The sequence below is a fragment of the Bactrocera tryoni genome, chromosome 1, assembly GCF_016617805.1.
Source record: "Bactrocera tryoni isolate S06 chromosome 1, CSIRO_BtryS06_freeze2, whole genome shotgun sequence".
NCBI lineage: Eukaryota > Metazoa > Arthropoda > Insecta > Diptera > Tephritidae > Bactrocera > Bactrocera tryoni.
In genome coordinates this window covers 79,341,936-79,369,299 of record NC_052499.1, presented here as the reverse complement: position 1 = coordinate 79,369,299, position 27,364 = coordinate 79,341,936, and the positions used below count along the sequence as shown (strand labels likewise).

Sequence of the window (27,364 nt, the reverse complement as noted above, 5' to 3'; positions counted from 1 at the left end):
AAGCAAATAAAAGTGAAAAAATAAATTCTGTAAATGCCGATAATTACTAAATGGCAAACAAGTCTTTCGTTAATTAATGAATTCATTGCATACAACATGTGTTGAAAAGTTGTTGGCCTAACCATGAAAAAATTGTTGTTTTTTAAATGAATGATATTCCTTCAAAAAATATCGATCGGTAATAATTATTCTTTGAAATTGTCGTCCAATATTTCGATAAAAGTTGTGTAGTGAGAAGCTTCGACAGCTTAAAAATAACCGTTTACTTTCTTCTCTTAAAGATAACGTAAATTAATCTTCTATATTGAAGGGTCTGTCAGTTTTATAGTTAAATAGTTATTTAACGATAAACTGCAGAAATTAGAGAGTATAGCAATCGAAGCTTGCATATAGGTTAGGTTAGGTTAGGTTAATCTGATAGCCCAAAAAGCCTTGCATAGACCAGTTTTGGTCCTTTGCGATACTAGATGGAGTTCAGTTATGAGATCCGTGAGGAATAGTCATCCTTTGGAATGCCTGTGTTTGATGCGAATTTCAATAGGATCTGTGGCCTCACTATCGATACCTCTTCCAGTCTTGCCTATGCGGAATAAGTGCCCTACAGATGCTCCTTTATTACCGATATGTTACTCCCTTGATTGCTGCTTGGCTGTCTACGTAGATGTTGACTCTGTACTTGTCTGCAGGTGCATTAGAGGACAGTTCCGCGGCTTTCGCAATAGCAAAAATCTCAGCTTGTTATACTCCAGTGATCCGGCAAATTAATAGGTTGCCTTATGCCTAACTCTGGACAGAGTCCATTGTGATTTACGTGAGTACCTGCCTGCGAAGGCCTAACCTCACGGTGCTTTCTCTTTCTAGAAGCACGTAGATCAATAAATGCATTCAGCACTCATACCTTTGAAAACCAAAGCATGAATGCTTTCTGCACTTATACCTTGGTTCCAATTGGTTCGGGTGGATAGGGACACCCTAGCCGCCTTGGTCGGGTACGAGGCCGACCTAAAACCTCTGCTATACAAAGGGTCAAGCCTAATGAGCAGATTGGAGTTACCTCCAAGGGCTAACTTCTCCCCGTGGTACCAGGTTAAAGTCTCTGATGAGACCTTATAGCTTTTGCTACTACCAGTTGAGTCCCCAATGACTGGTTGCATTTGTCGCTGTCGCAAATGCTTTATATTATGTGAATAATATGAAGCTTAGCTCAAGCTGAATATTATAGCACTATTTTTGACTTAAACCATGCTGACATTTAAACCAAGACCTGAAAAGTCAGACACAGTGCATATAGATTATAATCGCCTCTTACGACAGGCATGCCTTGCCACGGGTATATTCTTCCCCCTCCAAGTAGGAGCCCCCCTACTCGCAGGGGTGGCCTAACTCTGGACAGTATATTCCTGCACCAACTCCATCGTCTATATTCGAGCTATCCGTATAGATGTTTCAAGTGTTGCGCATAGTGATATACCTTTACGCCAGCCATCTTTTTCTATGTTTTCTTTGAACCTTCTTTCCCAGTTGAAAAGTAAGATCAAGTCGAGATGAAGTCGATGTTTGCCCAACCGCCATTACCCATCGAGCTACGCCTGAAGGTTCTGTATGTTAATTCTCCTGCATCCTGTATACAGGTGATTACAATAAATTTCACCCACAAAAAGTTTAAATTGCCTAAAAGAATTTAATTTAGGAGACAAAACAAAAAAAGATAATCTACTAGTCCTTTTAACAGCACTCAATCTGTAAGAGTACGTAGTAGTTAAAATCAGAATTAGAAACCTTTTCGTGCCAAAAACATAACAATTAGTCAGCAATCTCAAGGCAGAGCGAAAAAAACGCTTATACAAGGGAAAAAATATAAATTTTTTCAAATGCAAAATTTGCAATTATCTTATGCCTTCATGCGATGATTGCAAAAAATGTATTTAAAAAACAGATGCCACTTCTTGATTGAGATTTTGCATTTTTGCCTATGCGTAGTGTTTTAAATGGGGCAATATGTTTCTATGTAGTATGTTTGCGTCTTGACTGCGTTCTCTGAAACAAATTTCATTTTTGTACCATATATGTATGTATGCGTACATACCTACTATATATACCAGCAATTGATAGCAGCTTGAAGTGCCTTCAAACTCCGTGACGTTGGCGTTAAAATGCAATTGCTGTTGCCAAAAAAACAAAAAACAAAGCAACTATGTGATATAAAAAAGCCATTGGGCCAATAGCGTTGCCACATGTCGTTCCAAAGCACCAACACGCCAGCCACGTACAAGCATACAAGTGTAGTTGCATGCAAGTAAATTCTTTAGAGAAAAATTACTTGGAAACAACAAGCAGAAAATGCAAGTGGCCAACATGTGCGTCTATATATATGTGCATATGTGTGTGCGTGCTGCGCGAACTCCCCTGACCCCACACACATACATTGCAAGCGTTTGAGTAGTTTCATGTGTTGTCTGTCCGTGCTACACAGCAGCCCAAAAAAAAGATATAAAAAACAAGAGCAGGCACTAAAAACAAAAACAAACATGATACCAAAAAAGCCGGAAAGTTTAGTGTAGCTTGCTTGAGATTCACTCTCAAAGCCAAAAATTAAAAAAAAAAAAAACCAAAAATCAAAAACACACAGATTTCATTCGTCTCGGTTGGGTGCTTCGCTCACTGATGTTTGCTTCGCATTTTCGACAACTATTATTAAAGCAAGAACAACAGCAACAAGCATTGCTCTGCACATCACACTCCCCGATGAATTGTTTATACGTCACCACAGCATTGCCGCTCCGGCAATAGTCACAAGGTCGAGTGGGTTTTGGCAACGGCCAGTCTGCTTGTACATGTTTATCATATAGTTATGTACATTTATATATGTATGTATGTGTGCATATAAAAGTTTTTAGCATAAATTTGCAGCGGTTCGCTAATTTTCCTAATTCGTTTGGAGGTTACGCCGATGATTCAATTTTGTTGGGAAAATTTATCACTCTCGCTTTCTGTATCTTTTAAACTCAAAGGTGGTTTATAAGTTTCCAAATGGAAGCAGCGCTCAATTAACATTTCCAGGCATTATTGATTGACTGGATTGCCTTACTCTTGGATCTCCTTTTCTTTAGTAAAAACTGGTGTTTTTTCTGTCATCATCATACAGGTTTATTACTAACCTTTACGATTCAAAGAAAGTAATATATTATATTCTCAACACTAAGAGCCTATTATTAAGAAATTAATTTCCAAAAAACCCATCTTCAGCTACAAAAAAGTAGTTAAACATATACATACATATGTAAATACTCTTTTTTAATTTATTCAATTTTACTGTCAAAAATAATTGCTTTTCAGTTCTAAGCAACATGTTTTACTTGTTGTACCGGCTTCACCAAATTCCCTTCTATCTTTTTATGTTTTGTTTTGTTTTATATATTCGTATGTACATATATGGTAAATATATTAGAAACCGCAAAATAATTAAAAATGTTAATTAGACTACGTCAGATTTTGGCACCCAATCAACTCAAAAAATTCAGCTATTAAGTTCTTGTTTAATACAACAAAAGTTTAGTATAGTAAATTAAATTGAAAGAATTATAAACAATACAAAATCCGTTGCAAGCAAAAAAGATGCGAAAATTTATTTTTGCAAGCCATCGAAGAGCTATTTGAGTGCTTGTAAATGTCTGCGGCGCTTGAAATAATATCTGCATCAGTAAAAAGAAACAATGAAAACTTGCTGAAATTCGATACATATCAATATTCAGACAGTTGTAGTTGTTTCCAAAAATAATGCAAGGAAAAGTTTTTCTTTTGAAAAGTTAGAAATTGGAAAATGAAAATTTAATGTTATTTTTGGATGAAAACTATTTTGCATTAAATTAATATTGAAGTGCTCGACCAAAATTGTACATATTTGTTTATTTATTTGTTATTATAAATATAAAAAAATAAGTTAAATTTTCATTAGAAATACGAAAATACTTTTTCGACTACCTAATATATCAGAAGCATTAATGTTATACTTAAAGAACGTATAAGGTATATGTATGTATATATGAAGAACGTACATGTACGTGTGTACACAATTAAAAAACTTATTAATTTTTTTTTAATTAATTAACTAAAAAGGCAAAAATTTCTATTCGAAATTCAAAAAAAGATGCTGTGGCCTGCCATGAATTTTTATTCCAGGTAACCTTGGTAAGCAAAAAAATAGTTATATAATCCCTATTGAAGAAGAGGCATAAAATGAGGTAGAAACACTTCCAGTTATGGAATGAATTATGGAATGAATTTTGATTTCTATTGCAAATTCAACAGTTCTGAAAAACTTCAAGTTACGGAAGTTCCAGCTATAAAAGTTCAACTGTATATATACATAGTATATGTAAATATATAGTTATATTTAACACACATACCGGCCGACATATTCGATAAAAGATTTGTTACAAAAACGAAAATCATTATACATACATATGTAGTATATGGAAGGTGGGGGTAGCATCGATCCGATTTAATCTATTTTTTCCTACTACTACATACTATTAAGGGGTTATATAGGTTCACGGGTTTCAAAAAATCGATTTTTTTTTAATATTTTATTAAATTCTATAACATCTCCAGAATATTGGCCTAAATTTTCAAGTTCATCCGAGTAATAGTTTCGGAGATACAGCCTTGAGAACTTGTGCGCTCGAGACTAACTATACTTAGTGCGTCGTCTTAAAGAGCGACCTCAGATCGCCTGCAAATTTGTTTTCCTTATTTAAAAAAAAAAAATTTTTTTTGCAACAAATCAAAACATTGTATGCGAAGACCTTAATTTACGTCTAAATACATATATTATTAATAAATACATAAATATTTTAATTTTAAATTTTTTAAAGAAAAGCAAGTAATAAATTTTATTAAATTCCAAAATTATACAGTACTTGTGATCACCCTAATGCCATAATGGTGTGATATAATTACAATATTTTCTCACCGCCAAATTATTATTGTTCTAAGTTGTGCTGAGTTAAGCAGCTCTTCCTCTATTAACTTCATTATATAATAAATAATTGCAGCTTCATTTCATGTATTTTTTGTTATTTTCTTTATTATATACATATGTACATGCAAGCATACTTCCTGTGTACATAGTATTTGTTTAATTTTTCACCCATTGTTGCGTTCTCAGTTAATTATTTGTTTATAAAACTAAGCACGCAATGAATTGCAACATTGTATGGAAGGTGTAAGTGCTCATTAGCTCAATTAAATTGTACATTTTTACGTACCAACTTTTTCATGTGGGTACATGTACACATAAAAATACAAACACGCGCTGAGAAATTGCAAGAGCAGGTGACAATGATTTCATGGTGACTTGATTTTGAGATTTACTTCTTTTACCTTTCATATTTAAACTTCAACGTTTATATTATTTAAATGCGATGGCACCCTGTTGTGGAAGATTGTCAAAATGGTTGTCAGCTGTCAAGCTGAATGTCAAATTGCTCGGGCATTGTTATGTGTATGTATATTATTTAAAATATATGTATTTTAGTTAAAAACGCTTACTAGAATGAGAAAATAATTTTTTGTAAAAAAATATACTTAACTGATCTTGAGACTAGGTTTCTCATGTTACAAACGTGACTTTTATAACCCAAAGAAAATAAATAATTTTATAAATTTACCGCTCGATAAAAATGGTGCCTTAAAATAATCAAATTTCAACAGTTCTTTTGATTGGTTAGGTTTATGGAAGAAACCCATTTTGTAGAATATTCAATTTCTTATCAAATCTATGAAACTAGATATTTTTTCATGTATTTGGAAGTGAGATATGATTTTTTTTATCTGATAATGAGAAAAATAGAAAACTGTAAGCAAAGGACCGTCCCGTTACAATAAAGGGGTTACATGGGTTTCCTCGGATGAAAACAGCCTTTATTCAACAATTGTTTTCTCATATAATAATTAAATATTTTATTAGATTTTTTCATTATTACCAACATATGTATACTATTAACAAAGAAATTCTGAAATTTTTGAAAAAAAATATTTTAAACTCTGGTGACTCTCGAAAAAGAGCGGCGTCCGCGTTGGCAGGATAAATCCTTACTTAATCAATTAAACTGAAAAAATACGTTTACATTTTAAATAATTTACTTAAAATTTTAACTTAAAACTTGGACGAAGAAAAAAAAATGAAAATTGGATTTTTTGCAGACATTTTTACAAAAAAAAAATTAGTGAAAATTTCGTGACATTTTTTCAAATAGTTTTAATCGAAAACAAATCCTTCATCCAAAGTCTTTTAGACTTTTATCTCAATGACCTGTGTATGTAAAATTTCATGAAGATCGGTAGAATGTTCACGAGAAATCTTGCCAACCGACTTCAAAAAGTTTCAAGAAAAACGCGTTAAAAGATGGAGCACTAAGCTGGCTAGCCTCGAGCGCACAAGTTCTCAAAGCTGTAGGACAATATTCTAGAGGTGTTGTAAAATATAAAACAATAAAAAAGTCAATAATAAAAAAATCGATTTTCGAAATTCGAAAGCAAATATTTCGACTTCAGAAACTATTTTCGATATACAGAGAAATTATCGATCACGATCTCTAGAAAAACACTGGTTTGTTCTTTACCCAGAAAAATGTTGAATTTGTATATTGTGATTATAGTTTTTACGAACTCCGACGGTTTACTTGGTCTGGTTGTTTTAAATGGCAAATTTCTTGGTATTAAAAACAAATGTTTTAAAATTTATGCTAAGGTTATTAGCATGCTGGGCTGCAATCGTTTTATGGAGAAAAAATATGTTTGTATTCTTAAGCCTCTTGAGATTTAGGAAAGCAGCACCTTCAATTGAATAACATATTTATATACAAAATTTTTTCTCACTTAGCCGTTTTAGTGACCAAGTAAGTCTTCTTCAAATATTGACCTTGAATTAAATAAAAACATAAGGACTGAAATTTTTTGCTTATTTTACCGCAATTGTATAGAACGGTAGGTATAAACAAATTCTGAGCAAACATTTTTGGGCATCCATAAATTCAAGAACCTGCTGCGAATCTCGTAATTTTTACCTCATAGCAAAGACTTTTTTAAGATTTCAACTTTAGGATCAAAAATTAACACAATATTTTTAAATGCCTTAAAAAAAATACTTGTTTACTAACAGAAAACATATTTATGGCATTATGGCGAGCCAATCAAATGCTCAATTTATTTAAGTAGATATTTTTTTTTGGCGCATTCCAGCTAATAACAATCATTAGTTAAGTATAATTTAATGTTATTACTTTGTATTCCGAATTTTATTACTTTACTAATACTTGTTAATCTCTACTGCACTTAGAGGATATAGTAATTACTACTTACATACAACCATAACCATATTTAGATATATATGCGAAGCCATAAGCTCCTAAATAAATTGTAATTATTAATTAATGCAATAAATCTGTCACAATTAACACGATATTTACTTATTTAGCATATGCTAGGCATACCCTGTAGGAAATTTAAGCCAGAATTATGGCTAGGAATTACTGAAATTGATAACAACCCATACACCATATGTAAAGATAATTTTATTGCTAATTTTAGTGTTTTGATGGTAGAAACTAATATTTGAGATGAAGGATGTAGTTCTAAGATGAGAAACTTCGTAAGCAATCGTAGAGATTTTGTACAACGTTAATGATTAATGAAGTGCTTTACAACTTCAAAACTAGGTAAAATCTTCTGAGAAAGTTTCCATTTCATGTAAACCACGGAGCACGGAGGTTTCATGTCCGCGGTTTATTTCCTTAGCTCTTTATAAAAATATAAGCAGAAAAACCAAAGAACGTTGAACTTTTCAATACCTTTTAAAGTTCTAATACAATAATAGGTTCTTTGAAGCAAGAAGTTAACCGATTTGAAAAAAATTAATATTCGTCTTAAATTATGGCATTTAATTTCTCTCACGGGTTTAATATCAATAATTAATTATTTTGACCTCCATACGCAACTACAACAAATTTTGAAAAGTCTACAAACAAATTGTTCATATACATATACCCAGGCGTATATATGGTATGCATATATCGTCTGGACTTATATGTAAATATTTTAAATATACACTTGGCCGCATAAGTCTGCGTACAGATAGCTATTATTGAAACACAGTATTAAAAATAATAATCAAGTGGGGTATCCTTTTCTTCTCATTACTTCTAAAAGACCTGTGGGCATTGAATCCACAAGTTTTGCTGTATCTTCAGCCGTAATATTCGCCCATTCCTTCATTATAATAACCTTGAGCATGACGTGTTGTGTTATGTTATGACGTGTTTTCGGATTCTACGCTCGAGCAACTCTCACAAATGCTGAATGGAGTTTTATTCGGAGATTGAGAAGGCGTTCGCAACTGGTTTTTTTACATTATACAAAAGCTAGAGCTTTACATTTTGTGCAGTATGTTTGGGATCGTTATCTTGTTGGAACCAAAAACTCTATTCCACCCCCAGTTTTTGAACATTTTGCAGAAGTACATATCTTTCAAATTTTTTATATATATTCTCTCATTCCAACACTCTTGGCTGCCATACCGCCCCAAACAACACCGTTTTCATCATGTTTCACACTTGACTTCATATTTTCTTTTTCATACGCCTTTCCCCTTTTCCTACACAGCAATTTCTTGCCTTTTATCCCGAAGATCCAAAGCTTGCTCTTGGCCGTAAAAATAACACTATTCCAAAACTCTGGTGACTTTGAAGCATATTAATTCGCGAAATCAATCCGTTTCTGCCTATTCACTACCGAAATATAGGGTGTCTTACGGGCTACTCGACTATCATATCAAGGATTTTTCAAAGTTCTACGAACTGTATCGTCGGAAACAACTTTTGAAAACCTTTGCTGCCTTGGATTTTACTGAACTAGCTGTACAAGCCGCTCGTTTTCGTGATTTGTTAAGAGCGCACGGGATTTTGATAAAATAGATCCAGTTACAATATAATTTTTGACCACTCTATGTATCGATGTATGAGTTCGACCGACTATTTTTCCTATTTCTCTTAACGATTTGTCCTCAACATAAAGCTTTATGATGATTTTTCTTTCATCGGTACAAATAGCATTGTCTTTCATTTCCATGTCTGATTTAAGGACCTCTTACAGCTACTTCTTTAATCGAAATTGATATTCTGAAGTCGCACATGTTATCGAGAATAAAAATAAACTAACGATACTCGCCAATTACTATTTTTGAGCAGGTGTACGCAGCTGATGTAACTGAATAATATAGTTCTATAAAAGTACGCTAATAAAATAAATTCAAAAATTTCTGAATACCTACCGTATTATATGATAAATTTGTGTTTAAAGTTATTTTTAAGATTTTATTGGCGCTGTACACATTTTTATGCGGACAAGTGTATGTATATTTTATGTGAAACAGAGTGTCAATGGCCAAAATTGCAAGACTATAAAAGAATGAGCAAAATAAAAAACGTGATATTGTATGCGTACATACATATGTACATATATGGCTATATATGTACACCAATTTTTAGTCAGTATAACAAATTTGGTTTGCTGCCTTATTGAGTGGAAGCAGAATTTGTTGCGAACTTAAAGCAGACAAAGAATTCATTCTGCTGGCGGTGCGAATTTCGATATCAATAAAACACTAACATTATATATATACTATGCTATATGTATAAAAATGTATTTATATAGAATCAGCTCACTTTGTATACAAAGCCACCACAAGGCAAAGAACTAATACTGTGTTCACATTACAGCAAAAGTGCTTAATTTTGTAGCAGACAAAATTTGCGTTGCTTTAAATGCTTACTTCATACAAAAATATTCACATTCAAGCAGCTTGATCCAAATTACTAACTCCCTACATTTTTCTTTCAAACAACCAGTAAGAAGATATGCCTCACTCTGGACGATCTTCGACCTTTTCAACTGATGAAAATCTTAAAAAAGTGAAGGATATGGTGCTTGAAAGTCGTCAGGCCAGTGTTAGAGCACGAGAGCTCGACATCTCTCGAGAGTCCGTTCTAAGGATTTTGGTGGATATTTTATGTATGAAACGTGTTCTACTTGACGCGTTTTGACAAAACTGAATTTTTTTTCAAAGATATTACCGTAAACAGGTCCCCTTGAATATGCTTGATCGTACGAATTCCGATCCCACATTCATTGAGAGCATTATATGTAATTACCAATGAGATAAGGGTTTATGTGTTTTACATACAAACAAGTCAACAATGCCAAGGCCACACAAAATTCAAGTTGACGCTTATTGCCTTTTGATATTCGTGGTTGGGTTCATCAGGAATTTGTTCCGGAAGGACAGACGGTCAATAAGGAGTTCTATTTTGCCGTATTGAGGCGTTTGCGTGAGAAAATCCATCGAAAACGGGCGGATTTTCATGGATTTTATATGATCATAATGCACCATCGCATCAAGCCACGATGGGGTCCGAATTTAAAGCCAACCCCTAACTGAAATTACCGCCGTGGAACCCGTTTTCAGTGAATCGAAAGATATAACAAAATCCCTTAAGGAGTACTTTGAGGCGACAAAGTAAATATTGATGAATAATTAAATATTAGGCGTTCTATTATTATTTTCTATAATTCTTCAAAACAAAAAAAAAAATCGAAAATTTTTGAAATTGTTTCTTAGCTTATGCTCGTAAGAAATTTTTTTTCGGCTCGGAAAAACCCAAATACTTAAATTATGAGACCTCAAATATAATATATATATGTAATATAAAAACATATATATTCACAAATGTATATATGAATATATATTCTCCCAAAGAACACCTCTTCTATGACCTCGTTCCAAAAGAATACTTGACTGCACAGGCCATCGATCGACAAGTGGCTGCAACGTATGCGCTCATAAGTGTTGATATGTGCCGACATCTGTATACAACTAGATAGCAATTATCATTATAAAAGTATATGAACGTAGATTTATCGGCAACCTCGTTTGTTGCAGTAAAACACAGATAAATATAAGGCAAGATCATTTACGCGCCACAGATGAAAGCAATTAGCGGCAACATTCAATTTTTTCACTGATGACCGATTGCAAGAAGGCATTGCAGTTGTCATAACTGTTTGCAAGCGAATTCATTGGTACGAAACAGATTGAATTCATTAAAATGCTGATAACTTTTTACGATCTTCCCTTGCCAATGAAAGCTAGAGTTTGTCAAATAACGATGGAAGGAAGGGTCAGATACTTTTGGAATGATTGAATATTTCTTAGAATGCGAAAATGTTTGCTAATATAAATAGAATTCATAGAATTTACCGATAAAAAACTATCAAATAAAACAATTTTTAATTCTTTGTTATTTCAAGTTCGTTTAAAAATTAATCTTAATCATATTATTGCATACTGTGGGCAAAAAATAGTAAGACTTTTTAATTTAAATTTCGCGTGAAAACCTATTCGAAAAAATATTTCTTTTCTATGTTACTATGACTGTCAATGACTCTGTGCTAAATGATCCGTCAAATTAAGGGATTGGTGATTGAGAATCGACGATTAAAATTCAGAGATCTTACTGGCAACGTTGGAATATCCAAAGGATCAATGGAAACCATTTTGAAAGATCATTTAGGCCTAACAAAAGTGAAAGCACGATCACTAAATTATATCGATAAACAGCGTCGCTTTAACATCTGTGAAATAATGCCTTCCAGCTACCAGGATGGTCATGAAATGTATTATTACTGGGGATAAGTCTTGGATCTTTGCTTACGACCTAAAAACAGACGGTCAATCGGCTGAATATCGTATCAAAGGTGAGCCAAGGCCGAAAAAACCACGTCTAATTTGGTCAGAATCAAGGTTATGTTTAAAGTTTTCTTCGATTATCGATATGTGGTGCACTCCGAATAGCTGCCGATCCCCCAAAACGTCAATAAGTAATACTATTTGAGTGTTAGCGAAGCTATTCGTGAAAAGAGGCCGGAATTGAGGGCCGATAACTTCTGGTTTTTGCACCACAATAATACACGGTCGCATACTGCATTGATTCTTTGTGAGTTTTTCGCCAAATTTCTTATGAGTTATTTATCTTTAACAAATCAGGGATATTTCGATTCTTCTGCAATCGAACTTTGACTACTTTTAATATAGAAACTAGAATGTGGAGACATAGAATTTTAAATATTTTCAAGTACTGTTTCATAAAAATGTTCAATATGTTTCCAAAAATCATACAAGTCCAGGACCAGTTCATATTAAGAAACTTATGTGAAAATTAACAAGAAAAATAATCTCGAAATAGACGAAAAAATGTCAAAAATATATATTCACACTCAAACCGTTTTCAAGAAAAAAATTTAAGTTTTGAATTTTAGAAAGTTCAACCGAAAATTCTTTCATAACTACTTTCTAAGAGATATTTTCTCGTTAACTTTTAGTTTCATTAAGAAGTGTAAATAAAATTTTGTTATACAGTGAAGCACATCGCTCGCATAACGCTCTTCTGAAATAACTCAGCGCTACTATACTCTCCAGCTGATATTTCTATTGAGATGTGTACTAAGTTTCACACTACCAGATTCATGTTAAAGTTAAGTGAGCAGCGCTTGAGATGTAAAATCAGCAGTGCTCACGCTCGCATGTGTCACTCAGCGTCTGAGCATAAATAAATATTTGACTATAGTTCGACGCAAGACAACAATAAATATGTATATACTGCCGTACAAACACACCCACAATGGCTTACAGATGTACGCCGAGGCAGATATTGCAGATAAAAGATACTTTTCTGCACGATCGCTGTTTGAGGAATGATGAAAAACACTCGTGTTCCACTCGTCTCTTTACCCACCTTTGCCGTCGTCGTTTTTGATGCAGCACCAATGAAAGTCGGATGCTGTATTTCAAGTAGTTCTCGGAAAAGCCGCTATAAATTACGCTGATACGAGTGTTTTGTATTTTCAACTCGCGCAAAATCACACAAAGTAATTTTTGTATTTATTAGATTTCGTGCGTTGCGCTATTTCACTTTGCTTTCAGCACGCCGACAAGCTGCAACGAGGAGCTTATGCAGCGAGCACTTTTGCACAGTGCGCCGAGTGATAATTAACGGATTTCTTTTTTAACACTTGACCTTTTTTCTTGCTGAAATTTACCGCGCCCTCTACGCACACACACACCCATACACAATTATATATCTTTATTCGATATGATTTTTGGTATTTCGTTTGCGCGCTTTCGTGTAGCGTTGTTAACGCTTCGTCTTGCCTTTTCGCACTGCTCGCAGCGCTCACCGTTTGGATCATGACACGCGAATTCTTTCTCACATTTTTATGCTTGGCACAACAGGCAAAGCGGCTTTTTTGTTGAATATCTGGGTTCTCTCATTTATTTGCACGGCGTCTGGCCATCGATGAGCGCCACAACCTGTTTGGGAAGATCGGTGGGTTTTAGGTAGTTAACGGGTTGCCACGCTTATACTCGTAAGCTGTTTCAAGCGTTAATAATTTGGCACAAAATGTGTTGGTTCTATACAATATTAATAATTATTGATAGGTTGTCAAAAATAACGGTTATTTAAATTGAAGAAGAAAACGAGCATAGGCGATGAAAAGCAAAAATTTGTATTGATTTCATTAGTTTCCTTTATAAAGTCAAAGCGATTAATTATTTTATTAATTTCCTGGCGAAAATAAGGGCAACTCATACTTTATTGATCACTGTTTCCTCGGCCGAAGTGTACCGAAAAAAGTTATAACAAGAATAGATATTAACTTCGAAAACACAAATCACACTTTACAAATAAAAATATTCCTTAGAAGCCCTTTATTCCAATTGTTCAGTTTGTATGGCAGCTTATGCTAAAGTGACTTGACATCATTAATTTCTTCGGAAAATGCACCATTGATCGAGACAATAACATATGTCAAATTTCTTGTATATATCTTGTAGGAGCAAATCTTGTTCCAGAAATATTGCTTCTACATTACGACCACATAATAAGCATATAATTTGGGTTAGTCTGTCATCACGGGTATTGTGACATTCTAGTATTTACTCACTTATGTCTCGCTGCTTTTCAACCCCTTAACCTCCATTTCTCATTTTCAAAAAATAGATTTGTACATATGTACTATGTATATTAGCAAATATTCGCTGAAAAATTGAAGTTGATCCGGCATATAGTTTCGGTGAGAGTTCCTTTTCTCTGCCCTCCAAAAAGGTCTGTTGCCACCGAAACACACCACTTCTTACTAAAGCAACCCCTAGGTGAGCCTGCTTGATCATATCATACGTCTCTGTCGCAGTTACCGAGTTTCATTGCGTACCTCTTACTTTCCGGACAAATCCTGTATATATGAAACGGTTTAAAAGAGGAATTAAAACAGGAAAAACGTTCAGCATTTTGGGGAGAAAAGAACGTATGCGAAATTTCAGATCATATCTCAAAAACCGAAGGAATAGTTAGCGTGTGTATTCGACTCAGCTCGTCACAGTAATCATTTAAATATATATATTATTGTGGCAAACTTAATATGCTCTAGTCAGAGTATAAAAATATTTCAAGCTGATGGCAAGCTAATAAAATAGTTATTCCTTAAAAATTCCATGACCTTATTTTGGAACTGCAAATATATAACTCAATATTTCTAATTCAGGGTATAATAAAAATAAAACAAAAATAGGGACAACTTAAAGTTTAAAAATTTTTGGATGACCCTAATATTAATTTATACTTTAATCAGCCCAAAATTCCCTAAGAAATATTTTTAAACCGCATGTTTCTAACTGATAAGCAAATTCGCCTAGTCAAGAACATTTTTGCTTTAAAATAAAGAAAATGAGCTTAAATATTTTAAGCTTTTAAACGCATATTTAAGCATATTCATACATATATATGTAAATGTATATTTGAATTACCCAAAACTTTTACTTACTTGATGAGTCAATTCTCTATATCTTCTTCTTCCGAAAACCGAAAAAAACATTTCTCCATATAGTAGTATATAAATTCATACAAGCGTGCGTTTGCGCATGCGTTTTTACATTTTGCTTGTAAAATCGTTATGTTCGGCGTATGAGTCAATAACATGTGGGATTGCCTGATTAAAAATTTAAATGATTATACTTGAGGGCGAGCAAAGTTCAAGTGCGTTATTTTAAATATAAAAATAATACACTGCAAGTCAACGCATAAAACTGTTATAAAATGTTACATAAATATATTTTATTTGAATTTTTATTTAAATGCTGTTATCGCTTTTGCCTCGCCAGAGAATGTTAATAAATATTTTTACTCTGGCCTCACGCAGTAGTCGACCATAGCAACCATGTTGCCATATTAAAACTTCTTCTCCTAACCAAAACTAAAAGGAAGTAAATGAAGAAGGATAACGATGGCGTGCGAATTGACTAACGAATGTCTGTTTGTCCATCCAAAAACCCATCCTTCTTTAAACTTTTTTAAAATATGGCACTGAAGATGGATAAAACGGACCATTACTATGCCAACTAAATGTTGTTAATCGAAAAAAAACTTACAATTTAATATTGACTATCAGAGTATGGGGCGATATCGGTATTTAAAAATTTAATCATAACTTCGTCCTCTAACTGTTTTAATATTGATAACTCACCAACTACAACAATCAACAATCTGAGCAAATGTGATTAAAAGACCAATTCCTTCAGACTTCCTCACTTTTTAAAAGATAAGTCAAGCACCAATGAAGACGTAGAAATAGCACTTCGTTCTGGATACTGTAGCAGGTTAAACTCCTACTTATCCAGAATAGACCCTGACATACCCGATACTGACCACCTGTTTGCATGCCCCACAAACCCCACCCATCTAACACCCTCCTCCCTTTGGTCCGACCCCGTCGAAAGAGCACGTTTCTTGGGCCTACCGTTAGATGACATCGACGACAACAGAAATGACATTTACCATCCCAACGGGGATTGAATTTCCGTTAAAACAACAACAAAAACAACAACAACAACGTAGAAATAGCAGTTCACATAAATAGTGCCCTCAATATGTAATATATCTGATCTGAAATTATGGGGCCGTGCGGAGTCTTCGCCCAAAAACATCTCCTCGTGGTGGCCACCATAACAGACGGAGGATTCAGCTAAGATCAAAAAATCAAATTTTATCGGTTAGTAGATGTGTAAAGGGCATGATTAATCGAAGCATTTGAAAAAAAATATATAATTTTTCGAAAACTCGCAAAGAGTATAATTTAAGGTATGATTTAAAGTTCTAGTTTACATATGTACATATGTACATAACATCACTTTTCATGAGTTTACTGTCGAAGGAAAAACGATATAATAGAAACCACTCAAATGAAAACAAAATTTTATTTTGAGTATAAAATGGTTATATGTAAATTAGTTATTATATCTAACAACGATATTCGATTTTATTTTGACGATAAGTTGTTTTGCATATTATGTGATGATATATACCCATGTATGTATAGGTGTAGCATTGCTAGTTTATTAAAAAGGCAAAAAATTAACAATTTTAAGTGTGCTCAATGCTTCTGTACTGTTAAAAAATTCCGTGAAATATTTAAAGCACAAAAATATTCGAAAATTAAAATTTTGTTGATAAATGAAATTTGATGTGACGCCCAAACATTAATCACAGCTGTTAAACAAAAAAAAACAAAGAAAAAGAATAAAAAAACAGCAAATATGAGCACGCCTATGATTGGCTTAGCAATATCTAGCATACATATGTACATATTAATCTTCAAAAGTCAATGCCACAGTTTGTTAATGAACCTTCTATAACTTAACATAAAGATAGGAGTTGGAGAGTGGCATTCTAATTAATATTAAGACTCTCTCTGAGTATTTTTTTCATATGCCGCTTATTCTCACACCAATTATAAACACATATAAAGCAAACGTTTTTTGCGCCATCTATGTTTGATTATCAGCAAAGAGAGGCACTATGCACAAATAGCTGCTCTCACCATCTCAGTAACAAGGTAAAAATTGCATATAGCAATAAGTAAAGTTGCTACTTGTTAGCTGAGCATGTTAAGATGTGTGAAGATATACTAGGGTATTTTGACGCCACAGGTTCGAATCTCAGCAAGGTCACTGTTTGTAATTTGTTGTTAAACTTAAGAGAACGTTTTTATAAAAGAATGCGATTGGACGGTGGATTTTAATGAAACATTAACTAAAGTGAATGCGATTTATATTGGCATAATGTACCAATTGGATTTCATTTGAAGTCCGTCAATGGCTGGTTCATTTCCACATAGATCGTAGATAAAAATTTAGAGTCGTTCTCGCTGTTGCTACATTTAGTTCATAAATGATAGTGTTATGAGAATTTCCCAACATTTTTTTTTATTAATCTAAATTTGCCAAAATATGTCGAATTTCAAAAAAGAAGTATAAAACTGAAGAAGTAATAACACAACTCAACAAATCTGAAGGAAAAATTTTGCGACCGATATGCTAAGAGGTCTAAGGGGTAAAGTCTCTGAGGTTACGAATTTGAGCTCAAAAAATTTTGATCACGCATGCTATTTCTGTAATTTTGGTATATCGTGGTGGTTTGACCCCTACACTCCTTGTGTAAATTAAGGGGTTACATGAGTTTCTTCGGGTAAAAAAACACAAATTCTGATATTTTTGGAAAAAAACATTTTAAACCCGGCCATTGGGTTGCCATTTCAGGTGACCCCTCGGGAAAAGATACGCCCACAGAATAATTCCTTACAGGATCACATAAAGTGAAAAAATACGTGTATACAACTTAAAACTTTAACTTAGAATTTGGATAAAGAAAAAAAAACTAAAAACTGGACTTTTAGCAGGCATTTTTACAAAAAAATTTAAATTTCAGTGAACATTTTGTGAAATTTCTTTTTCCAAATAGTTGTAATCGAAAAAAACTCCTTCTTCCAAGTCTTTAAGGATTGTATCTCAAAGACCTGTGTAAAATTTCATGATAATCGGTTGGGTAGTTCTCGAGAAATCTTGCCAACCGACTTCAAAACCACAATTTCGAGAAAATCATGTTTAAAGACGGCGCACTTAGCCTAACTTGTCTCAAGCGCACAAGTTCTCTACGCTGCATCTCTGAAACTATTACTTGATCATCTTGAAAATTAGGACAATATTCTAAAGATGTTGTGGAATTTTCTACGACAGTAAAAAGAGTTAGATTTTTTGAAACACGTAAACCCATGTAACTCCTTAATGAATTAAGAAATGTATAAAATTTAATTTGTAATAAAAATAATAAATTTTATTAATAAAATTTTAAAGCTTATATCTGTACATATATAATAAAATCGCAATTTTCTTCTTATATTTTTAGCAACCACAAATTTTGTGGGGAAATTCACGCAGAGTGTCCGTCGCATTGTACAAGATGTCAAGGACGAGGGAGCGCCAAGTAAAAGAAAAGAAAATACATCAGACAAAATTTTTTATTTAAACTTTAAATACTTGCAGGTGGCATGACACGCGACGAGGTAATCGATACCAATGAACGTTTAAGAGCACTACGCTTGCGGCTGGAGGAGTCATATGAGACAGCTAAGAAAGCGCTTATAACGCTCATGAATAAATATGGCGATTCGAAGAGTCAACGCAATGTGTTCCAGCGTTATCCAATGCTGAAGATGATGATAAAAGTGAGTAGAAAAATTTATAATTCAAAAAAAGAGTTTCTACTATAGTTCATGTGGTATTCGGAAAAAAATTATTTTTAATTCGAAAAAATTAAATTGTATGCAAAAAAATTGAATTTGATTTTAAACAATTTTTTCTTATTTTTTCAGGACGTTATACGCTTAGAGACGCAATATTGGACGCTGATTGACATACCCAGGCAGGAGAAACAAGAGACCGTGCCCTCATATGTGATGCGTGCTTGTGCGATTATGGAGAAGACACAGAAATCCGGTGAAGGTGTGAAGACTTCAGCCAAATTGGCCGAGGAGGCAGCGGAGAAGCGCGAACGCATGGAACGTTTGGAAGGTGAGTTCGCTGTTTTTAGCGTATTTTTTGTTTGTAATGAAAAGCGCGTTGTTTACAGTTATGACCACCGCACAAATCGAACACGAGAACACACAACTCATAAATGATTTATATCGACTGCTGAAAAAATATTTGGGTCTGCGGCATTTAATCAGAGTGCTCAAGGTGAGTGGAAGCGATAAATATTTATTTAAATGTGTGAAATTACAACAAAAACATTTACTATAATATAAAATTTAGTAGAGATCGAGACTTATAAATTCTCGTCATTATTATTCAAATTTTTATAGTAATCAGTCGTTTTGTTTATGTTCCAGAAAATTTACTTTAAATTCATGTTTTTGGAATGAATATACAAAAATATTCAAATAAGACTTACGTAATATTAATGTTTGTCTTAAGGCCCTGGCATAAATTTGGCTTATTTTTTGTTTTGTCAGAGTATGTATTCATTTGTTTGTGCAGAGGCTACTTTCTGCTCGAAATATCTTGGGAAGCACATTTACTCGAACGCATATTTATTTATTTTATTATTTGATCTATAGTCTCAAAGGCGGTATTTATATGCATATACATATATAGTATGTACATATGTATATAACTGCTAGGTTATTATGTAAAAGGTAAATACTCATGAATACCAAGTTTGAGAATATATTTATGCCTAAAACGGATTTTTTCCACAAAAATTAATAAAATAATAATTCGATGAGATTCTCCGTCAAAAATGTTGTTGATAGTAAAACACTCCTGCTTATCAGTCACATTTTCAGCACTACTACTGAACGACGATACTAAAAACCTGTATAATCCATATATGTACTTGCCAACAAGATTGCGTTCCTCTTGCCGGCATGTTAAACTTTTAATTATTTTTTATCAACCGGAGACCATTCTTTTTTCATTTTCTATAAATTTATATGTAAATTTTCCATATATTTATGCTGCTTCATTTACAAAATTTTTCTGCATCATAAAATTTCAAAATAATGTCCTTAGATGTAAGTAAACAGTAGACGTATCTGTGCTGCGATAAACTGAATTTCAGGTCACTAAGGAATTCAGGGAGACGAAATCGCTGATGAGATTGTCAAAAGTGACATCCGTCTGTCTATCGAACAAGTGCAGGAAATACGAAAGTCAAAAAAATCATATAAAATTTACTTTCCGAAAAGATCGCTAAAATTTGGTTTCGAAAGGACTGCAGGAGGTTGTTGGCCTAATGACTGGTTACAAGCTACTGGCATCACATGCGCATGGAGTTGAGTCTCCAGCTGGCATTACGAAACACAAATGGATCTATATGTGGCGTGACTGTCGGCCAGTCTAACCTAATTTAACCAAAAAAATATATTGTTTAATAAATAGGTTATATTTATGGCGGTTCTTTGACGCTTTAGATAGCAATTTACATTTAACAGTTGTAGTGGGCGCAGTTTTGGTCCTTTGCAATACCAAATGAACTCTCAGTTACTAAATCCACGAGGAGTAGTGATCCTTAGGGTGCCTTGCTGCGCTTGACACCAATTTCAACGGACTCTGTAGCCTTACTATCGATACCTCTTCCAATGTATCATATCGTGAGGACCCCAGATGCTTACAACGTAGTCTTGCCAATGAAGGACAAATGCACCCAGTCGAAGTGAAGTTGCTTGATTCTGCTGATATGCGATATGAGGTTACTGCTTTGATTGGTTCTTGGCTGTCCACCTTACTACTGCACCGTCGAGCAGAGTTGGTCTTACAGTAGCTGTGTAGCACAAGTATATGAGAGAGGGGGAGAGCCCCAGGTTATGTCGAGCATTTGCCCTCATTCATATAAAGTATTGCTAGCCTTTCTCACTCTTTCTTCCACATTGTGCCTCCACAGCAGTTTGCTGTTGAAGACTACCTCAAGGTACATGGTGCAGTCCTTGAGAGATAGTTGCTTCCCATTTATCGAAGTGAACCTCCATAGAGAAATTTTATGCTTTCTTATGAACACAAGCCGAACCGTTTTTTCGAGTTCAACCACCATTCGCTTGCCATGTCCAATTCTCTACTGTATTGCGAATGGTGGTCATAATTCATGTCGTCCGCATATGCCAGTATCTGTGGGGCTTTGCCGTCTATTTACCCTTACCAGTTTATTCACCATTAATATGCATAGAAGCGTAGATAGCACTCCTCCTTGGGGAATACCTCTACAGACTTCCTTCGTCATTCTAGCGTCGTTCCGTTCTGGTCTTATCCTTCTAGAAGTCAGGAGGCTTCTGATCCAGCGTTGTATAGCAGGATCAATGCCTGTTGATTGGTTCACACCCAATAATAATAGTAATAATAATTTTGATGAAAAAAATTATATAATTTTCAAATTACACTAATTCACCTAAAAAAAATCTTAGCTAAAAGATGTGGACCGTAAAATGACCTACGGTTGACAAAAAAATTAACATAGCTGCGTTTTCAAAAAAAGTTGAATTTTCCCAAAATTTTTGGTTGTTTTTCGCCTGTCAAGACTCGATTCTTGATAAGTTCAACAGGTAGACGATAGCAAAGAGCTATAACTTGTTCTTCTTTATTGGCGTAGAGACCGCTTACGGCGTTATTTTGAGAAACGAGCTATATACTATGAATAAAATGATTCAAAACTCCTCTTTTTGCTTCCTGAGGGTGCCCATAATCTCCATGATTTCGTGGTTTTATTGGGCAGCACTGAAAGTTCATGATCCACTGAACAGATGACAATCAAAACAGCAAACTATCACTAAGCATTGCTCAGAATTAGATTGCGAAATCAGTGGACTAATTGTGAGGTCAGAATTTTACCTATATTTCGAACATTTATTTATAGCAATTTGAAGAAGAAGCTTCTTATTACAATAAATTGACAAACGATAATACAAAATCTCAAATAAAGATTCTGCATATTATTTATTTGCAGGAAGATTATGGCAGCTCCAAAATGTATCCGATTTTCCCGCGTTACACAATGCTCAAAGACATGATCAAAGGCATTATGCACGATCCGGACTACATGGAAGTTTGTCATGAAATCAACAACTGAACCGCGCATTAAAATATTATAGATGATTAAACAAAAAGTTAATCCACGATAGCTATTGCATGTAAAATATCAGCTGAAACCTATATGTAGCTACACACATACACTAAGGAGCAAAAATATGTAGACAAATGCAAGAAAAACAGAAAAGCCGAATATTTAGATACAATTTTTATGCGAAACTAAAGCCAAAACAAATAGCCAAGTAATATTTGGAATTAGTAAGACAAATACATATAGCTCTATGCGTGTGTGTATCTAAATTTCATAAACTACAGCGTTTAAAGCGGTTCGTAAGGCTTAGACTTTAAGTTAAATTAACAAATAAATGAAACAAGTATTAAATTACATTAAATGGCTTTATAAAGCAGTTCACTAGCCAACATAAGTACTTAAAATGTAACAATTTATATACAAACAAATCAACAAACAACAGCAACTTACCAAACAAGAATTTAAACTATTTTAACTTGTACCTACATACATACATACACACACATAAATGGAAGACAAACAAATCGAACACACATGCGCACACACAAGGCAACAAAAACGTATGAAAAGTACATACATACATACAAAGTTCATATACTCGCATATAACTATATATGTGTATGTGTGTGAACACAATTATTGCCTTTAAAGCAAAAATATCACCCGAAGCTTGCCACAGTGTTATTTACCAAGCAAAATGCCAAGAATTCGAGCATTCGATAAATTGTTGTGCAAAGGACAGGCATTACAAACACAAAGAGACACACACACACATACATAGATTCATACAAAAAAGTTAGTAAACATTTGTATGTGTGTGTGTGAGTTGAGCACTAAAGGTAACTACTTCCAAGTACCAACAAATTATACCACCGAACTAAGAACTACAGCAAACAGGACACCACCAATTGCATACAAGCACACACACACATACATATATAAGCCTGCGCTGAGCTGCCTTGCGATGGCATGTCGCAGCTATAAAATACAAACAGTAAATATCAACAGACACTTTTGCAACTATAAATGTGCGCTTAAATTGCTTTCTTAAGAATTTACAACAAACAACATCGCTTACAATAACAACAACACAACTGCTAAGTATCACAACTGGCTTCTAGCTATCACACAGCCACATATCCATATGTACGTACACACCACACACACGCATATATAGAACACATTGAACATTTTATAGCTAGAAACTTAGATGTGTGCGAACATGTAGCAACAATTAAATTTGTACCGTTATTTTACAAATTTACGATAACTTAAAACAACAAACAACACAAATTCAAAACATAAAACAGGAAAACACGCTTTTTATAGTCAAAATTGCTGCAACAACAACACAAACTTAGCAACTTAAGAATGTACATATCTTACAGTGCGACAAAAAAGTAAACGGAAAACACTTTAAAGCGTAAATTCAAATGGAAATTAAAAACAAAAAACATTAATACAAAATATACAAACAACTACAAGAATAAACCGTTGAAATAATTTCTGTACTTTGAGCCTGAAAATAAACTATTTCAAGTGATTATACACTCAAACACACAAACCATACAAAACATAGATGTTTTAGATAAATATATAAAAAATACACAAATGTCATATGAATATGAAAGCTATACACATATGGTGAATATATATCATTAACTATAGTTAGACAATATGCGGGAATTATTCCCGAAAAAATTAAAAAAAAAGTTATAAAAAATATATTTGCTTAAGCAGATTGAATATTTATAATTTAATAATTTTTATTTGAAACTTTTCAACTTCACAGCTCCATGTCATGTATTAACTGTCTATGCTCACGCTGGAAGCATGAACAACATGGTACGAAACTCTTTGATTCTAGGAACTGAACTTCATCTGGTACCGCAAACAACCAAAACTGGTGTATGCGTGGCTTATTGGCCTACCAGTTTTACCTAACTTAACCAAATCTCATTCGAGAGAGCCCCGTCTTTTTTCTTAAAAAACTGTATTTATCTATACCTTTAAATGAAGATTGTAAACATACGTAAACTTCACTCAAAGCTATGATCTCACAAATTATTCACTAATTTCGCAATTTATTTCAGCGGGATTCTTAGTGTTACTAGCCCATATACTTTCTCTGCTGCCAAAGCAAAACATGAGATCAGCATCCCTATCAACAAGCAAAGACAGGAGTTTCGAATCATTATATCCATGACTGGCCGCACTCATAGTGACATTTTGAGCGAATATGCTTTCTTTTTTATAGTGAGCGAAGCATCGAAAGCCGGAATGCGAAACTTTAACCCTCGAGATACCTCAACGGAATGCTAATAATTTTATTAAATTTATCAGAAGTTCTATTTTGTGTATATTTTTTTCTGAACATTTTCCAACAGAAACCAATTTCCAGCTATTGAATTAGGAGCTATATGACCTCCTGCACGAACAGTTATTTTTTAAACCACTGAAAAGCTACATTCCCTTAATAAATTTTAAGAATTTCAAAGATTTAAAAAATAATATATTTTGACAGAAATCATTTATCTCATTCATTTTCAATCTTATGAGCTACAAATAAAGACCGACTGAGCAAACTGTACATTTGAAGTTGCTCCGAAAAGAAGTTTGAGTCTGTCATTTCGACGTGCATTACCTTACTAGGGTTAATCAGCTAAAAATGTGACACTTCCGCGGAACTAGTGGATTACGTATTACTTCGTACATTTTATTTCGTTTCTATTATAAGCACTGACATACGTCTAAAGTGTTGAAAAAGTCATAGGTTTCTGACATTTCGCTGACAGCTTCCTATTTCTCAGTGGACTGGCACATGAGACATATGTATGAGTATCGTCTGCACTGCAGTTTTTCCCTTGTATTTAAAAGAGCAGAACAATTAAAGAACACGTGTCGAGAGTCTTTTGTGCACCCTTTAGATGTCGGATAGTTCGGTCTAATGTCATTTTGAAATCTGTAGAGGTAGTTTCTAGAGATCCCTTGTACACTTAGTACTTGAATTAGTTGGAAATCCAGGTATATCTAGGTATGTCGCTTGTCTATCCACGAAACGACATTCGGTATCTCACTTGCAATGGCAAGGCCACTGTGTTTTGGATGAGGATTGCCACCGCTGCTGCAATTGTTTTCAAAGGATTATAAATTCTCTAAGCGTGTGCTTAACTTTTCTTTTTTTAAGGTCTGTGTACTTTTATAATATATAAATAATATTTTTCGTTTAAGCACAAATTTTGTATTGTAAATTTTGACAGATATTCGGTATTGGAAACATTATAAATATTGTTTTTAAGATAGTCGCACTCAAAGTTACCGAGAAGGGAAATGGCGAGTTGATAACAGCATACTAAGTTGCCAACAATAGCCTCTAAACTATATATATGTTAAGCAGAGTGGCCAAATGGCTTTCTTTCATTCTTTTGCTTTGTGAAGTTTAATGATATTTTCAAGTACATATGTAAAGGGTGATCCATTACAAGGTTCCCTACTTTGTTTTAAAGAAAAATGCAGAAACTTCAAATTTAATGGGGAATGTTTATTATCATTTGAAAGAACTCTCTCAATAAATCTATTAATTGATGCCATTTATGGGCTGTGGCGCTGTCTTGTTCAAACGGAAGGGCGCCGAGATCACGAGCTTGAATTTCAGGCATCAATTAGTCGATAGTTATACTATTAATAAGTTTTAGATAATTTTTCATCGATTAGACCAAAGCTTTACGTGACTAACTGAAGAAAACTATTTTCTTAATCCTAGAATCCATTCTTTATAGGTCCATAATGGAATCCATAGAAAATAAATTAAAATTAATTATTTAGTAGTCATAATGATGATAGAAATGGTTAGGAAATTCCAAAATTGTTTAAAGAAAGCTGCTGAGAGTTCCATTTAAGTCCAACATCTGTTTTAAAATTATTTAATTTTTTTTTTACTAAATACAAATACGCTTTAATAAACATCTCCTGAAATTTTGTTGCTCACATATAATAATCAATTGAGATTGGAAGCATCCTTACTAAGAAGAAATCAAACATACAATACAATACTATTAACTAGCTAAAATTTAAAGACAAACTGAATAATTAAACTAAAATACACATGACTGTAAGTACATGCATACATATGCATTGATATGCATATATGTATATGTATAACAGTACATTTGCATGGTAAATTTGTACAAAAATATTTATTTATACCACAAATACATAAATATTTATAAGAAACCAGAAAATATGTGCTTACTCGAAGCGCGAACTTATAAAAAACAAAACCTATAATCAAAATGAAGTAGAACAAACAAAAGCAAAATAGAAAGCGTAATAGAGAAATTACAATTTTGCAAACAAAATAAAAAATAAATATTGGAAAATATGAAAAAATATTCAAATTATACGCTTACTCCAAAGAAACGCAGAGTTTTGATATGTCGTGATTTTGCATAGAAACAAAATAGAAACCAAACAACAAAGTATTAGTTAAAACACAAATATATATTTAAAAAAATAAAAATATATTAATAAAATTAATCGTACGCATATGTTGCATGCAATAAATTCTTGAACAAGAATTAAAATAAGCAAAAAACATAAAACTATTAAATATATAAAGCAATTGATAAAGTATTAAAGTTTGTAGGTTAATTTAGCAAAACTAGCATATGCATAACCTATAAATTAACCAAAATAAATTAAATTAATAATGGTACTACAACAAGAAACTGCAGTTAGCTTATATGTGAGCTTTAATTTGTAAAGTGTTTCGTAACTTTTTATATTTTTGAAAAACAAGTCTAACTGTAAACGTGTACTAAATTTATAACTAGAAAGTGCGCTGTCAACTAATTTTCGTAAATTTTCCTTTTTTCATTTCGTCACCTAAAATGCAAAACAGCGTAACATCAAAAAAATCGAATTAGAGTTTGAGTTTTTTGAGTTCCGCTATCAGATATAACCATTATATAACCATTATATAACCAATTTTTAACAAATATATAACCACTTTGTAACCAGACTAAGATTTTTTTTCATCATGAGTGGTTTCTATTCTATCGTTTTTACTTCACCTGTAAACTTCTGAAAAGAAATGTTAGATCTTTTCAGCTTCCGCTGTCAGATATAACCAATATATAACCATTTTATAACCAAAACTCAATTTTTTTTTAAATGAGCGGCTTCTATTATATAGTTTTTCCTTCTCTCGTAAATTTATAAAAAGAGATGTTGCGTTATTTTGCATTTTCCGTGACGATTCGTTATTTCAGTTTACTACTAATTGTGAACTAAAGAAACTCTTAATTTAAATA

At 33.3% G+C, this 27,364-nt stretch overlaps 1 protein-coding gene across 2 annotated transcripts in view; it reads left to right on the top strand.

The window, feature by feature from the left end:
- The window catches only part of LOC120782648, a 76,593-nt gene extending 54,070 nt beyond the window's left edge, over window positions 1-22,523 (top strand). For both annotated transcript variants that reach the window (XM_040115021.1, XM_040115022.1), the window contains exons 2-6: window positions 18,351-18,428; window positions 18,488-18,669; window positions 18,817-19,015; window positions 19,074-19,180; window positions 21,939-22,523. In XM_040115021.1, coding sequence (XP_039970955.1) covers window positions 18,351-18,428; window positions 18,488-18,669; window positions 18,817-19,015; window positions 19,074-19,180; window positions 21,939-22,061 — 689 coding nt within the window. In that variant the 3' untranslated portion in view covers window positions 22,062-22,523. The remainder of the gene's footprint in view (window positions 1-18,350; window positions 18,429-18,487; window positions 18,670-18,816; window positions 19,016-19,073; window positions 19,181-21,938) is intronic.
- Window positions 22,524-27,364: the final 4,841 nt, after the last annotated feature.